The sequence below is a fragment of the Tasmannia lanceolata genome, unplaced genomic scaffold (assembly GCF_043159265.1).
Source record: "Tasmannia lanceolata isolate RefF3 unplaced genomic scaffold, GAP_Taslan_0.1 ptg000012l, whole genome shotgun sequence".
Classification (NCBI taxonomy): Eukaryota; Viridiplantae; Streptophyta; class Magnoliopsida; order Canellales; family Winteraceae; genus Tasmannia; species Tasmannia lanceolata.
Window position 1 is genome coordinate 46,216,679 of NW_027518689.1, and position 17,551 is coordinate 46,234,229.

Here is a 17,551-nt window from a genome sequence, read left to right on the forward strand (position 1 = left end):
CTCTTCTTCTTCTATTCTTCTCCTCCAATTCCCTTCTTCTCTTTTTCTCCCCTTTCTTCTATTTTCCTTCCCTGTCCTACATCAATATGTGTTCACATTTTCTGTATTTCAGCTGTATTTGACGATGGAGAAGAAGCCCAGATGTTGTAACACTCTTTCCCATTAAAGAGGAGCATGGTTGTGCCTCCCACAAAGTTGCTGCCCAAAATCTTTTTTCACACTAAAAAAGGGCGGCCCAGTGCACGAGGCCGCCCTTTTTAAAATAGCAAAATAAAAAAAGAACTTTTTTCACACTGGCAACTTAAAATTAGTATACATGTAGAGAACTCATAACAGATGCTAAAGCCCTATTTGGATTGCAGGAATTTTCTGGAAAAGGTTTGGAAAGGGGAATTATTACTAAAATTTTGGACAAAGTTCATTTTTGGTTCGATAACTGGTGCTCGGAACGGACTCTTAAAGATATGTTTCCAAAGTTGTATGTAATTGCCACTCAAAAGGATGGTTTTGTTGAGGACTGTTAACTTACCAACTTCTCCAAAAGCTTAAGCTGTTGGAGAAAGACGTTCTTTATCTTTTATACTTTAACACTCCCCCACTCGTGTGGCCCACTTGGCAAACATGTGGCACATGTGGTCCCACTTTGGGCTGACCATCGCATGTGGATTTTTGCTATCCGGGAGGTTTGAACTCGATACCTTTGGCTCTGATACCATGCTAACTTACCAACTTCTCCAAAAGCTTAAGCTGTTGGAGAAAGGCGTTATTTATCTTTTATACTTTAACAAGGACCATATGAAAAAAAAGTGAAGCTAGAGTAGTTTGGAGACCTCAAAGGAATTTCTTTGATTGGGAACTCGAATCAGTTGCTAGGTTTCTGGAGATTTTAGAAGAGAATTACATGAAGCGGGATGGTGACGACAAAAGGGTTTGGATCTGGTATTCATCGGGAGATTTCTCCGTGAAGTCAGCATCTAGTAGCTTGCCCTGTGTCTTCAAAGGTAGCAAGAGTTTGGATTCCAGGCTCCCCCTAGGGTGTGTACCTTTGGATGGGCGGCTTCAAGTGAAAGGATTCAAATGGTGGACTTTCTAAGAAAGAGGAAAATGTTAATAGTTGCCATTGTGTCTTATGCATTAAGGCGGGAGAATCGGTAAACCAAATTTTCATCCACTGCAAAGTTGCCAGGGAGGTATGGAGTAAGCTCCTTTGTAGGCTATTATGGGTCTTCCTTGAGAAATTCATTGATCTTCTTGAGGCTCGGTTGGTAGCCCCATGGAAGAAAAAAGGAAAAATTCTATGGAAGGTGTCCTTAGCTACTGTTTGGGTACTTTGGAAGGAAATGAATGCTAGAATTTTTAAGGGGGTATCAAGGAGCCTCACGTTTCTCATCACTAAAGTAATAGCATTATTAATCTCTTGGGTGAAATTTCTTCCATGTTTAAGTTCGTTCCAGCCAACAATATATGGGAAGGTTGGAGAGAGGTGTGTTGGAGTGTGGAACCCGAGTTAAAAACAGTACAAGAATGGGAGCCCCTGCTCAGGGTTTGCTAAAGTTTAACTTTGATGGCTCAAGCTTGGGAACCCTGGGCTAGCTGGAATTGGCGGGGTTCTGCGTAATAATTCAGGGGAGGTGATTTGGGCCTTTGCAGGTCCTATAGGGGTAGTGGATGCATCAAATGCGAAGGTGCGCTCAACACATCAGGGATTAAAATTATTGGCAAGAGATCGAGTGGAAAATGTGGTCGTGGAAGGGGAGTGTGTGAATGTAATCAGATGGCTTCAAGGGGCTCAATGCCACCCATGGAGATTTTATAGATTCTTTGATGAAATGTCTGATTGTGCGGGATCTTCTTCATGGGAATACATACATGTGAGGCACTCGGCTAAAGAGGTGGCGGACCAGCTAGCTAGAATTGGGGTGTCCAAAGAAGCATTGTCATTGTTTGTCTCCTCCCCCATGAGTTTTTTTGCTTTGTAGCTCGTTAAATGTATTTCTCAAGTTCTGTTTCATCTGTACTTTTGACCATCTCATTCCCCCATGTTTTGCAATAAAATTGGCTATCATTAAAAAAATTTCTAAATTTTCTGCTTTTTTTTGTTCTAGAGATGAATAAAGATAACTTCAACAAAACCTTTCACCCCTTTAGGATAATGCGCCCCCTTTTAACGTGATTTGACGTCAAAAAGCATTAAAGTCTACCCACAATTCACGTTAAAAGGGGGGTGAATCATAAGTTTGTAAAATAGAGAGTTTGAATTCGGAGTGTTTATAGAAGAAATTTCTTCTAATTTGTGAGAAATCCCTTTGTGTTTAATTCATGTAAGCAAGAGGAATTCGAAGCTTCATTTGCAAGCTTCCTCCTTGTTCCCTAACTTCTTCCCCTTCTGAGATTGCAAGGTCTGAAATTGTTCAATACATTTGATTTTGATGTCTCCATGCCAAGATCTAATCAAGCCCCTTGACGAGTCCTGCAAGAACTATTGAAGATTTGTTCTGAACTGAAAAGTTGCTGAGATGTGTTGCAATTCGTTAGTGTTTCTTGTTGAAAATGGAGACAATTTCATGGAGTTTTTCATCCAATTTTCACATTTTTTTTTTCTTCCTAACTGGTTCATGCATATTGTCTGGTTGGTGTATACCCACATACTGAACTGTCAGGTGGCAAGAACGGATGTTGCATGTAGAAATTCATGAACTCATGTGAAGATATCCCATATGGCATTTACAGTTCCTGTATGTAAAACACACCTTCAATACCCCCTTATTTCTTCAGATTTGAGCTCAACTTGTCATTTGGAGTTACCATGAATTATTATTATTATTTTGAATTCTGGTGAGGTTAATAGCATTAGCAGCAGTTCTTAAAATGAGAATAGATAAGGAGACTATTTGTAGAAGAAATCAGCTAGTAGTTTCTATCGATTGTAGGAGTCTCTTTTAAGACATGACTTGTAAAAGGTAAAAATATGGCAATGGTTGGGGAAATTGGAATGCCAATAATCCGACCAGAGGCAAAGGCTCCGGATCTTGGAGATCAATAGTTTCGGCTCGTAACTCTTTTGACCCATGGGTCTGTTTCTGCGTCGGAAAAAGAGATGCTACCAGATTTTGGATCGACCTATGGGTGGGTGATAGTTCATTTCAGTTAAAGTTCCCTTCCCTGTACAGGCTGGCCATTAATGGCTAGGCTAAAGTTGTGGATTACTTGACAAGAGATGGCACGCTAGGAGGTGGTTTCTGGGACATAAGAGTGCCAAGGAATTTGAAAGATGAAGAAGTTGAGAGTTTTGGGCTCTGTTTGGTTAGATGAGATTTTAGTGGAAGTAGTAGTCAACAAGGAGGTGACAAGGGTGGGATATGTGTAGACTTGTCTAGAGAAGATTAGAGGGAATTTTGGGGAATTTTGGTAGTGTGTTTGGTTAGATGTCAAAGCATGTGGGAGAATGGAGGGGTGTCATTAACAAAATAAATAGTAGAAGAGAGAGAAAGAGAGAAAAAAGTAATGATTACACATGGCATTTCATATTCTACTCTTCTCCCCTCTAAAATTTACCAAAAACAAGGTTTGGCATTGGAAAAGTAGGGGAGGGGACAATCCCGCCACATAGCCGCCACCTAAGCAAAAAGCGAATAATGATGTCTCTTCCATGTCTAGTAGTCCAATGGGATTTGAGCTAAAAAATGACAACCAAACAACATTTGGTATTTCATATTCCTAGAAATGCTCAGCCGTCTTCCCTACTTCTTGCAACCAAACAGAGCCTTGTTGAACTAACCCGAATTTTTGAAACTCAGTATTGCTCTTCATTCGTCCCGGATGAAAGGATTTGGGTACCAGACCCGGATGGGAGCTTCTCTCTAAAGTCACTATTCTCTATCCTCAACAAAGGTAACATGTGGGTAAGACCCCAAGCGGCTGTATGGAAATCATAAGCACCACCTAGGTTGGTTGCATTTGCCACCGTATCCCACGGTGCTATCAATATGTGTGATAGACTCAAGAAGAGGAAACGCCACCTTGCCAGTTGGCACATCTTGTGCAAAAACGCTGAGGAAACTAGCGATCATCTTCTCTTACATTGCCCCTTTGCTTACCAGCTATGGGTCTCCATATTAAGATTGTTTGGAATGAAGTGGGTATTTAAAATAACCATCAAATCAATTCTATTGAATTCGGGTGGTGGAATTTTTGGCAATACAGGAACTAGATTGTGGAAACTAGCACCCTAAGCTATATTGTGGAACAACTGGAGAGAGAGAAATCAAAGAGTCTTTCAGGAAAAAGAAAGAAGCAAGAACTGGGTGTGCGTATAAGCTAGAATTGACCTAATTACATGAGTTAAAGCTAAAGGGGGAACTCATTACGGAGTGGGAGACTTTCTTAGGAATTGGCACGACATCATTTGGGAGTGTTAGATCAAGGACAAGCCGTCCCCAAAATGGATTCCACCTCCTCCAGGTAGCTTCAAACTCAACTTTGATGGCAGCTCGATCGGCAACCCGGGCAAGGCTGGAATTGCTGGAGTGATTCGTGACTCGAATGAGACGATAGTGATGTCCTATTCGGGTCCCGCCGGGGAATGCAACGCAAATGAAGTTGAGGTGAAGGCGCTTTTGTTCAGATTGAAACGGTATGCGTGCAACATGAGGGGACCGTTGATAGTGGAGGGTGACTCATCCAACACGGTCTCGTGGCCAACCACAAATACTGATGGCCCTAGGCGTATCCGGAATCAAATCAGGGAAATCAAGAATCTTGTCCGTCAGATCAATCCAACGGTGGAGCATAGAAGGAGATCGGCTAATGAAATGGCTGATCAGCTAGCGAAAGGGCGGTCATACTAGAGGCCATGTCAATTTTTACTGCCCTTGATAGGGTGGGGATTGGAAATATTGTATCCTGATCCTGATCTATGTGGTTGTAACGGGGGGTATGGGGGACATCTTGTCCCTTGCATTCCCTTTCTAATTTATCAATAAAGACATCTTTCAGAAAAAAAAAAGAAAAAGAAAAAAGAACAAGGTAAAAACATGAAATTACACTGGAACCATACCAACTGAGCCTCAAATGCCAAAATAACATAAAAATGGACTCAGAAGGTCCAAAAACCCTAGGAATCGGTCCCCTAGATTTACTGGTGCAACTCGGGTCGGGCTGGATCGGATTGAGGCCAACCCTAACCACACCCGAGATAGCATTCTCTCAACCCTAACCCAACCCAACCCAACCCAACCCAACCCAACCTGAGCCTCGGGTTGAGGATGGTCAGCCCTAACTCAACCCGCCTCTAAATCATCTCTCAACCCTAACCCAGCCCATCTAACTCGAAATCGGGTCGAATTGAGTCGGGTTGGTTCGGGTTCACCTTGGGTCAAACAGAAAAATACACTAACCCAATGAAAATCAAGATAAAATTAGACGGAGGTCTTGTCGGGTCGGGTTGCCAAGGCCTCAACCATAACCCAACCCGAAATTAAATCAGGTTGGCTTTTCCCAGCCCTAACCCAACCCGACCCAAAGTCGGGTTGAACTCGTAAGGTTCAAGTTGGGCCCTACCCAACTTGCACTCCTACCTAGAATTCTGATCTTAAGTCTATGATTGGGAAAAAAGGTATGCAGATTAGTATGGAATGCCATTCTACTAGTAGCTGATCTAGAAAAGCGCTTGGCACTTCCTTGTGAACTGCCTATACTCATCTAGAATTTCGGCATACAAATTATTCTAGGTTCAGTCAAGGAACTATGGAATGATTAAAGAACTATTTAAATTTATCTTTGGAGGTTTGGAATTGGAAGAATCTCAGTCGTTCATGTTCACTATATTGAAAATGAAGAGCTCTTCAAAAAGAAGATTTCAGATGGCTGGAACTACCAAAGAAAAGGCAAGGATTTGACGAAATACAATAATGAATTAAAGCAACATTGAGTATGATATAGCTGCAGGTGCTAGGGAAGCTGTTGCAAAGAATCACATTGCCGCGTTATAGCCTAGTGGATGATATTCAGTTCTAGTTTTGATCTGAATTGAGAAGTATTTACCTACAAACGCCTCAGCAAGATAATCGGCCCTTTCAATTGGTTCAAAGTTGAAGGTGATACCACTATAAAATTGGCGAGTCAGAGACACCCAGAGAGGATTTGGGTGTTGATTTGGATTTAGAGTGGCTTCATTTGGTCATGATTTTAGAATATAAAATTTTTCATAGATCATTTTTGTTAGCCCAAGATTTTTAACTATTTTGAGCCTTTTCTTGAACCAATTTGAGTGGCAGTTTTGTATGTTATTCCATTGATCCAATCTTGTATGTTGGTTCATTCTCTTTAGTAGAATTGCTTTGATTGAGATATAAAGTGAAAGTTGATAGAGAAAAATGACCATGAGGCAGTATTACGGTCGCCGCTGGGGTTTTTCCCCTAGGATCTCTGCTTGGGTGATCCTATGGGTGTGGTCTAACTGTAGTTGTGGCTTTAGGATTGAAAGCTTGAAGGAGACTTATCTTGATATTGTTGAATCCAGATATAAGGTGAAAGTTGATAGAGAAAAATGACCATGAGGGAGTATTACGGTCGCCGTTGGGGTTTTTCCCGGGATCTGTGCTTGGGTGATCCTATGGGTGTGGTTAACTGTAGTTGTGGATTTAGGATTGAAAGCTTGAAGGAGACTTATCTTGATATTGTTGAATTTGGATACTCTGCCCACGAGGCTTTCCAAACATTAGGTCTATACAGGGTTTGCTGCAGAAGATCCTTGATCTTATTAGGACAAGGAAAAAGCCCTATCGGATCCCAATGGTCTTCTCCAAGGTCTTACCCTAGAACCCCGTGGAGTGTAGTGGAGGGGGATGTTTCCTTGGGAAGGCTTGATTCTGGAGTCAGGAGAAACCTCGGAAAATGCGTGGAAGGAACCAGAAGGCGTATCCCCTCATACCAATTTGATAGTGATTGGAAATGCTTGGATTGTGGTTACAATAATTTTGGGAAGCGTAGTTATTGCAGGAAGTGTTCATTGCAAAAAGAACCAAAAGCATTTGCAAGAGGCTGGCCTTCTAGAGAAGATAAGGTCGAAATCACTCTGGAATTTGAGGCTAAAGGTGGCCCACCGGAGATTAGAGTGCCGCCGGGACAGGTGGGGGAGCGTAGGTTGGCTCTTAAAAGTTGGTTGGTAGGCTGCATGAAAAATAGTTCATGGCTTCTGGAAGAGGTTTGGGCATGGGCTAAAAGACTTTGGGGTCTACCTCTGCTAAAGAAACCTTTTAATTTGAATCCTACGACGAACCTTTTCAGTTTTGATTCAGAACTACAAGCTGCTTCAATTCTGCGTCGAGGTGGTGATGCTCTGGGTGAGTATCTCCTTTTGCTTCAGCTTTGGTTCCCTGCGTTTAACATTGGCGCAAGGATTATTCGGATTAGATTTTATGATATTCCGCTTCATGCATGGACATCCTCAACCGTGGAGGCCTTGGGGAAGTTTTTTGGACAGGTACTCGAGGTCCAAATTACTGGGAACTACGACCATTGCATGGCCTTTGCCTCTGCAAAGGTCCTTACTACAAAGTAGAAATGCCTGGTGCCATTTATTAGCCCTAAGGTGGAGTCCAATTCCCATCTAGTGGGAGTTAAAGCAGTAGCTGAGGAAGCACACATTAATGGGAAATGACGGCATGTGGAAGAGACAAATGCAAAGGAAAATTCCGTCTCTCGAGAGGAATCCGGCTATTGGAATTCAGGATAACCGTTGCCAGAGGAAAATACTATCTCGGAAAATGTTGGAAAAGAAAATTCCGTTAAAAGAGATGTAAAGGACAAACTGCTGTTGATGGGGCCCACTTTGGAATTTGAATCATTTGCTAAAAAGGAAATCAGGGTGACAGAGGATAGAAAGAAGACATCACAAGGAAGGGAATGACGGTGTGGGAAAGCAACCGTTCAGAGTACATTAAATACAAGGACAAATGGCACTCGGGGGAAGGCCAACTGAAATTGTGTTTCTGGCGGAATATATATGAAGTCGGCGGAAGCATTGAAAGCAAGGAAAATAAAAGATAGCATTAATGATAGCTACAAAAGGTATCCTGGGAAATCAAATAGAGCTATAGCTGATAGGGGTCAGTCCCTAAGGAAACGTGTCAAATTTCATGGGAAGCTGAACAGTTTCCGTGTTGGTAAATCTAACTCCACGCGTAGGGGTCAGAATTCCAAGGCCCATTTATTGGCTACAAGAGGCGGTCTTTCTTTTTTTAAAAGAGAACTACAGGGCCACTTTAGAAGGGAGGAGAGGAAGAAAAAAATATCCGTTTCTGAATTATAAAGAATGTTGGAGAACTACGATAAACCAAGCGAGTCTACTATGTCCAAGGAATGAGAGGCTCTAGACAGGAAAAGGAAGGGAGAATTAGTCATGACGGAAGGAACAGAGGACGTCAGAATGAAAAAGGCCATGGTCTATGACGAGCAGAAGGCTTCTGAAGAATCACCGACTCCTAGAGAAAGAGCCATTGCATCTCTGAAGCAGGAATGGAAGCAGTTCAAAAAAGATGAAAGAGAGAATGCGGAGGAGTTTTTCAGGCTGACTGGCAAGCGAAATGTCTAAGATATATGTGTTCCAGTTTACAAGCTTCCCCATTTCAAAGAGGCTTTGGAAGAGGAACGTAAAGAAAGGCGTTTGCGTTGGGAAGCAGAGATGGCGGATGAGAATATAGAAAAGGTACAGCCTGTTTTGGCTCCAGATGAGGAGTAGAAGATTTGTAGAGATTCTCTAGATATGGAGATCAGCCATTTGGTTCGCTATCGTCTTGTACATGTGGAAGATACAAGTGAGAAGGAGATTGAGGTGAATTCGGAGGAGGCCAGAGTTTCAAAGGACAAGGAGATCGCTTCCGATGAGTTCGATGTGATGTTGTCGATTGGCGATGTTTTTGGGATAGGTTATGATGAAAACATTGATGAAACGAAGAAAATGTTTTTTGGAATGGAAGAAAGGGATCTGCGTGAGAAGATGGAAAAGGAAAAACAGTGGGAAAAGGAAAGTGAGAGCTGTTTGCCCTCAGGAAATAGAAGGCCAACTTCTCTATCGTAAATTGTCTGTGATTAGGGTCTTTTGTTTTTGGGTTGCTCTTCTTCCTTTTCCTTTTTTCTTCTTGCGTCTGGGTCATAAGATTAAGTATATGGTGTTGGAACTAGGTCTGTTATTAGCAATTAGATGCTGGGAAGAGTTTGTTGTTTTAAGACTCCGGATGTTGTTAGCTGTTAAGGGAGTGGGCCAGGGATTTAAGTTGTTGATGTTAATCTTAGTCAAGCAGGATGTTTGAATCAGTTTCTGGATGTAGGATAAGTTGTTAGGCGAGAGGATGATTATGGGTAGTTGGTTGGGGGGTGTTTATGTTGTTGGCCGGAGGATTATGGATAGTTGTCTCTTAGGCGGGGATGCCTGTTTTAATTGATGGTTCATTAAAAATTTCCAGAGAGATTTGGGAGCAAATGAAACGATGCAGATCCTCATCAAGCTTGAGAGACTTTGGTCTTTCGCATTTTGAGGCATTTTATTGTTTTTGATCTTTGAAAAGGAGGAGCGAATGAAACAATGCAGATCCTCATCAAGCTTGAGAGACTTTGGTCTTTCGCATTTTGAGGCATTTTATTGTTTTTGATCATTGAAAAGGAGGAGCGAATGAAACAATGCATATCCTCATCAAGCTTGAGAGACTTCGGTCTTTCGCATTTTGAGGCATGTTATTGTTTTGATCATTGAAGAAGAGGAGCGAACGAAACGAAGTAGATCCTCACCATCTTGAAGGATCTCGATCTTTTGCTACTGGAGGCATTTTATTGTTCTGATCCTTGCTCGACCTCGAGGAATTTTGTGAAGAGAGGTTCTTGCGAGTGAAATTTTGGAAGCATAATGGTTTTGTACGGATGGTATTTTTTGGAATGTAAACGGAATGATCGGATGGTTAAATCCATTCTGCTAGGACCCATAAGATGTTTTAGTTTTATTCTAGTTTCTTATGGTCTGGAGTATGCTCCTGACCAGCCATACTATGTAATGCAAGTTGGGACCTCTGTCCCCAATGTTATTCTCATAGTATGAATATATTTGTCATCTTTCAAAAAAAAAAAAAAACAAAGATATTATGTGAAAGTAATGTTCATTCATTCTCTTTTGTAGAACTGCTTTGATTGAGACTAATTGTGACCGTTCTCTTCCTCAATGATATCACTTGACGTAAGGCAAACTTATGATGTTGAATCTTTAGATAAAATGAGGTATCATTTTTTGACCAAATATGAAATTGATTTCTGTTTTTCTTTCCAACATAATGTTGCTCGTGCACTTCCATCCAAAAATCAAAAAATCTCTCTTAAATATTAGTAAGTTGTAATCGGATAAAAGAAACCACATATTCCGTCCATGGATCTTGAACTTGATGCACTGCGAAGTGGATGGCCACAGCCCAAAACTCAGTCAAATTGGAGACACTTAGGCCATGTTTGGCAGCAATGAAAGTTTTTTCCATGGAATATTGGATTATCAAGAGGTGGGAGAGGGGCAATGAGGGGAGGGGCGAGGGAATTCAGATGGCATGAGTGATGAGCATAATTTTAAATTTCGACCGAAATCCGAAATCACTAAAACCCGAGATGGTATTTTATTTCGTCCCAAAAACCTAGTTTTTTAATTAATTTAATATTTTACCAAAATTTAGGCCGACATTTGGTATCAAATAAAATAGTGTTTTTATTGTTTCGCTGGATTTCAGCCTAAATTTCAATTTCGGTGGGGTCCGAAACCGGTACAGAAACCGAAATTTAAAACCATGGTGATGAGAGGGTGGGAAGAGGCTTAAAATTAGGGAAAGGAAACGAAATCTATTCAAAATAAAGTTTTGTTTTTCCTCAACTTTGCATCATCTCCTCATTCATGCCATCTCAGTTCTCTTCCTCTCCCACTCTCCCTGCCCCTCGACACTTGAAAGCTAATATTCCACGAAAAAAAACCCGTGGTTATCAAACATGGCCTTAGGCCCTGATAGGCTCCGTTTGTTTTGAATTTGGAAACCAATTTGTGAGTCCAAAGCTGATTATCGGACTCAATCAATTATGAGTCCAAATTGGGCTCACAAATAGTTTTATAAATCCAAACCGAACGGGGCCTTAAAAAACAAGGTTTAAAATTTGGGTTTCGGTTTCGGAAATAGCCGAAATTCGGTAATGAAAAAAAAAAGCAAATTTCATTATTATGCCGAAATTTAGGTAATTTCGGCTGAAATTTTGGAAAAAAAAATTAAAAAATTACATTCTGGCTGAAATTTTGGATTTAGGTGGTTTCGATGTCGGTTGCACTGAAATCCGAAATTTCGGTATTTCTGAAGAAATTTAAAATCATGCTTAAAAGTTGAGTCGATGTTTTTTGATAATGCTTTTTGATGAACTTGTAAATTTATGGCCCTTTTTGCTGGAATGAGAGTTATTTTTTTAACCCGCAATTAAAAGGTGCCGGGGCAGACTGGAAATATATTGAAATATGGGCAAACCGGTGAGGACAAGCTGTCTAACCCCTAAACAGAACACAAAATGCTGGCCAGTGGCACCCGAGGACGACAATAGGAGTTTATTTTTTGTTAATAGTTAAAAATCCTTTTAAATGTCACTTCGATAGCTCTATTTTAGGCTTTCGATTACTGATGGTAAATTTAATTGAAAAAAAGAAGCAACTGAAATGGTCATTACAATACTGGCAGCAAAAAGAAACATCTATAAAGCAGGACATAAAAAATGAAGGTGGAAGGAAATCAAATCTCTCCAAGCTAGTATGACATGGGTGGAATTATAGGGAGAAAATGTTGAAATTTGTTTCTGATCCCATTTGGAGGTATTCTGATTCCTCCCCAAACGTAATGACATGTTTTTTTTTTCGCCCTAATTCGAATGAAATGTTTATTAATTTTCTATTTCTGATTCTGTTTAACGGGGAATTGAAATAGGATGCTGATTCCGATTCCTGATTCAGCCAAGAAGGCAAGCCATAAAAATGATAATAGTAGACCTGGCAAAATCGACCAGTGCCCACGGATCGACCCAACCCGCCCGCAAATTTGCAGGTATGGGTGGCATTTGAGTGACCCGTCAAAATTGACCCGCGGGTCACCCAACTTGCCAAAACATGGGTTGGGTCAGGTGAATCCGCAAGTACCCGAATTTTTTTTTATTTTGATTCGAGTAGATATCGGCCGCATTTCCTATCTCGCAACAAAGGACAGCTTTCAGATAAAAGAGGAGATTTCTCTCTTTTCTTTTGGAGGTATCCATGCATTTGTTGTTACTTCGTTGAGAAGCAATCCATATGAACCGTGAGATCAAAGAAAAAGAGAAACAGATAGTCTAGTTTAAGAGAAAATGCACCCTAGTAAAAACGAGACAAGGGTTCGATTGCAATGGGGTAAGAGGAAATGCAACCTAGTAGAAAAGAGACAAGGTTTCGTTTGCAATGGGTACTCCTGGCATTTTTTTTTTTTTCTAAGTCTATTGTTCTGTTTTTGTTGCTATAATTTCCTTATTCACCCTAACTCCCTTCTTTTCCCTCTTCTTACCGAACCCTAATTTCCTTCTTCTTCCCTCTTACTTCTCTCCTGTCTGTATCTTGAATCGACCAACAATTATAGTCGAAATGATTAGGAGCTGATCGATGACAAATAATCTGGAGGAACCCAGATTTCATATCAGCTTAACTCCTTTCTAACTTATCCAATCTGTAAGTTGTATCAAAATCCCTTTACTTCACCAATGTCTCATCATTTTCTTCACAGTAGGCTACTACAAATCAGCATCACACAACCTTCAACTACATATCTCTATTTTCTTCAAAACCCATTTCTCAAATCCATTTCCACCTTATCAAACCCTAACACATTTACAGTCTCTTACCTTGTTAATTCATGTGGGCTATCAGAAGCAGCAGCTCTTTTATAGCTGGCAAGAAAGTCCGTATTGAAACCGTTGAAAAACCAGACTCTGTCCTTTGTTTATTCCAAAACTACAATTTTGACAAAACCCACATCTCAAAGCTCATTACGAAGTTCCCCTCGTTACTCTTAGCCAAACCAGACAAAACCCTGAAGCCCAAGTTTGAGTTTTTCCGTGATTTGGGCTTTTCCAGCCCTAACCTTGCAAATATCCTCTCTTCAAGCCCATATATTTTGAAAAGGAGCTTAAAGAAGCACATCATGCCTTCCATTGATTTCCTTAGAAGTCTTCTTCGTACCAACGAGAACATTATCTTCGCTCTCAGACGGTCACCTCGTCTTCTTCAATTGGCTTTCCAAAAACGATTAGTATCCAATGTATCAACCTTGCAAAAACATGGTGTACCAGAATCGGGAATTTTGAAATTGATCATGACCCAACCCATTGCACTGATTGTGAATCCTAATCGTTTTAGTGAGAATATAATGGTGATTAACGAGATGGGTTTCAATCCCGTAAAATCAACGTTCATCCAAGCAGTGTACATTATGTCGCAGTTGAGCAAATTGACCTGGGAAGCAAAATTAAAGGCTTATAGGAGTGAGGGTTGGTCTGAGAATGAGATACTTTATGCATTCAAAATACAACCTATATGCATGGCTATATCGGAGAAGAAAATTAGGAAAGTGATGTGTTACTTTGTGAACAAAATGGGTTGGAAGCCATCAGTTATTTCCAGAAACCCAAATATTTTGAGTCTTAGCTTCGAGAAGAGAATTCATCCTAGATGTTCAGTTATGAAAATTCTCATGTCAGAAGGTCTGATCGATAAGGATTTGAATCCGGCTTATGTACTGAAATTGACTGAGAAGGACTTCTTGAAGAAGTTTGTGATCAAGAATCAAAAGAAAATTACTAAAATACATAGGGTATACCGAAACATGATTGAAGATGCAGGACTAGACAATTGGCCTAAAGATATGTGTGAGATTCAGAAGTTGTAAAATTTTCATAACGAAACTCTTGGAATATATATGGTTTTCAGTTTGTTTTCTGTCATTTTTTTCTATTTACAGAAACTGGTAGGCTGGAACCTGACAACTCACATGCCGGAGTGCACGGCATACTTCACTATGGTGGTTTGCTCTCTGACACTTGATTTGGTGCAACTTTTTGTCTTTCAGTGGCATTAGTTCTTAGTTATTTGATGGAAAATATTTTACTTTAGGCTCTTTTAGCTTGTCTATGGTGAAATCTATGATGAAGAATACGGTACTAATTGTGTTTGTGTAGTCTAGACTTTGGTCACAATTCAATGTGTTTTGGTTGGTTAAATGTGGTAAGACAAATACAAGCAACTAGAAGCTGTTGTTCTAGTCCTGACAAGAGAAAAATGTTTAGACTCAAATTGGAGCATCTCTAGCTCCTCTTAAATTTTTATTTCGTCAAAGTCAATGAAGTGCTAATTTTTGCTTCTTGAGAAATGATGTGCTTTTTCTTATCATATGTACACTGGCCACGTATTTTTCTTTTACACTATTCACCATTGTACCTCTAAGTCTTTGTATATTCTCTCAAAATCCTATGTGGTGAACAAGATATTTCTTGTTTTAGTGTTCAGAAGCTCCATCCATTTGATGAACTCACTTTTGAACACGAACTACCAAAGTTGCACTTTGAGTGATTTAGTGCAGAGTTCTGAAGTTATCCTCCACTGAAGTTACAAATTAAATTGAAGAAGAACTTGCAAAAAAATCCAAGAAGGTAACATACCAGATTTCTGAATCAAGGTTACCGGTATGGGGTACGAGAACGGGTACGGGGTACGATGGTAGTCCGGTACGCGGTACGATGTGGGTAGGCTAAGTTGGTTCACTATTTCGGCTCGCGGATCGATTTGGAGAGTACATCTAGGTCGCTCCGCGGCTCTCTATATATAGTTTCATATATTTTTAGAAGAATACCATTCTATAGTCCATACTACAAACATTTAATAAACAAAACCGAAAGCCTCATGTATGCCATTCATATATATTGAAAATGAAAATTCTAGTTCCAATCCAATCTATTTTTTTTGAAATGGTGTTCCAATCCAATCTATAATATATAAAATTTGAAGATTTGCAAATATAACTAAATTAAGTACCAACATATATTGCATTTTAATCTTAGGTGAAAGCAAACAGAAAATAACTACCCAATTCTGAAATAAAAGCATGCACAAACTAATAAACTATTGTACAGCTCTCTTTTCCTAGTCCACTGAAGTGTTCCGTCTCTCTATGCATCTCTCCCTTTCCCGGGTCGCCATTTTTGGCGATCCGGGTCGCAAACGACCCATGTTTCGGGTCGTCGACCCGGATCGCGGGTCCGAGGGTGCCTACTGTTAGTAGAGATGCTTTCAAAAGAAACTTCCCATGAAAACACCAACAAGATCATTGCCACATAGCTTTTACTATAAAGAAAAATGAACCAAGATTGTAGATCATTTCTTAAATGGTACAGAGTGTTTCAATCTCAAGTTAAAATTCCAATTGCTGATTGAGTTTCAAAGAGTTGGATAGCTATCAAACCTGAAAGCTTAGCATATACAGAAATTGAACTGACCAACTAAGGTTGCAATAAATTGCAACTGGGTGGTGAACTTGACAAGGAAAAAGATAGATAAAGTAGAATCTTTTGAGGAGAAAGAAGGGATTGCTAGGGTGCTTGGATGCAAAGTGGACTCCTTTATGAAAACATACCTAGGGTTGCCATTGGGGTGGCAAGACCTAAAAAGAGGAATTGAGACCCAATTGTAAACCGAGTAGAGAAAAGATTGGACACATGAAAGTGCAACTTAGTCTCCTTGCGAGGAAGAATAACTCTAATAAAGTTAGTGCTAGTGAATCTTCCCATTTATCAGATGCTAGTCTTTAAATTTCCTACAAGCATAATTAAGAGCATGGGGAAAATTCATAGAAGGTTTTTGTGGGGTGGGGTGGGGTGGGAGTGGGGATTAGATGAGAAGATAAAAATTCTCCTGGTTAGTTGGGAGGAGATTTGGAACCCAATCAAAGCAAGAGGTTTAGGTATAAGAAACTTAAAGGCGATGAACCAATCACGTTTGGGTAACTGACTTTGGAGATTTGGTGAGGAGGGTCATCTTTGGGCCAAGGTAATTGAAAGTAAGTATGGTCCGACTCCAAGTCATTGATAGGCAGATGATAAATTCAGACACGTTGGGGTGACGAGTTTGGAGGGACATAATGAGGCAAAAACAAAAGTTTTCTGAAGGGACTTGATTCAAAGTGTATTCAGTGGGATATGATTGAGAGGGCCCCTCTTTTAATGATGAGTGGGATCACATCACGACAGGGAACAAGTTGTTTGCGCCCCACGTATGGCTTCCACTGTGATGCTCGGTGAATAGTATGCCAAGGGCTTCGAATAATGTATTTCAGTGTATTCAGAGGATCGTATAAGGTTCTAGTTTGATGCATGGTGTGATCAATCATCTTTGAAGGAGCTTTTTCGTGATTTATTTCTAGTGGCTCAGAACAAGGAAGCTTTTGTAAATGAATGCTTTGAGTGGAGAGGGGGCAGAGTCTCATGGAAGATGAACTTCAAAAGAAATTTCTTTGATAGAGAGTTTCCTAGGGTGGCCGGATTCATTGAGTTGTTTGGAGGGTGCTATATCAAGAGGTCAACCGAAGATAAAATGGTTTGGATATGAAATTCGTCTGGGGAGTTCATTGTTATCATTAGCTTGTGCCTAGCCCTGTGCCTTCATGAGTATCCAGAGTGTGGACAGTCCAGGCACTGCCCAGGTTATGTGCATTTGGCTAGACCACCTTTCTAGATAGAATCCAGACAGGGGACCACTTGTGTGACTGGCATATGTTGATTATCGACCATTGTGCCCTCTGGATTGGGGCAGGGGAATTGGTGGATCACATGTTCATACATTGCAAACTGGCCGGGAAGTTGTGGAGTAGAATATTGGGTAGATTTGGGATGGCTTGGGTGCTCTCATCAAAACTCGCTGACCTCTTGGATAGTTGGTCGGCGGTGCCTTGGAGAAGAATAAAGATTTTGTGGAATGTATCATTGCTAGCAGCAATTTTGGTTCTTTGGAAGGAGAGGAACGCTCGGGTGTTTAGAGGTTCCATGAAGAGTGCCTACTTCCTTTGCCTGAAAGTGATCACCCTAACTATCTCATGGGTGAGGATCATCCCATGCTTCAAGTTCGTGTTGGCATTAAATCTATGGAATGGATAGAGGGAGATTTGCTTTAGTTTAGAGCAAGAGACTTTGATTGTGCAGGATTGGAAACTACCAGCCCAGGGTTTCATAAAGCTCAACTTTGATGGCACAAGTTTGGGAAATTCCGATCCTACAAGAGTAATTGGAGTTCTTAGAACAATGAGATGGACATTCTTAGGTCCTATTGGGATCACTGATTCTAGTGAAGCAGAGGTTAGAGCCAAACACTAGGGCATCATTCTTATAGTTAGAGAAACTATGGACCAAGTAATAGTAGAGGGAGACTATGAATGTTATCATGTGGCTTTGAGGCTCTACGCCTTTCCATGGAGATTTCCCCCCT

General features: G+C 40.6%; 1 protein-coding gene across 1 annotated transcript; it reads left to right on the top strand.

Moving 5' to 3' along the window:
• The first annotated feature begins 12,935 nt into the window (after window positions 1–12,935).
• Window positions 12,936–13,967, top strand: LOC143888875 (uncharacterized). Its single transcript, XM_077393264.1, has one exon. It carries the CDS (start codon window positions 12,936–12,938, stop codon window positions 13,965–13,967), a length of 1,032 nt encoding a protein of 343 aa, XP_077249379.1.
• Window positions 13,968–17,551: the final 3,584 nt, after the last annotated feature.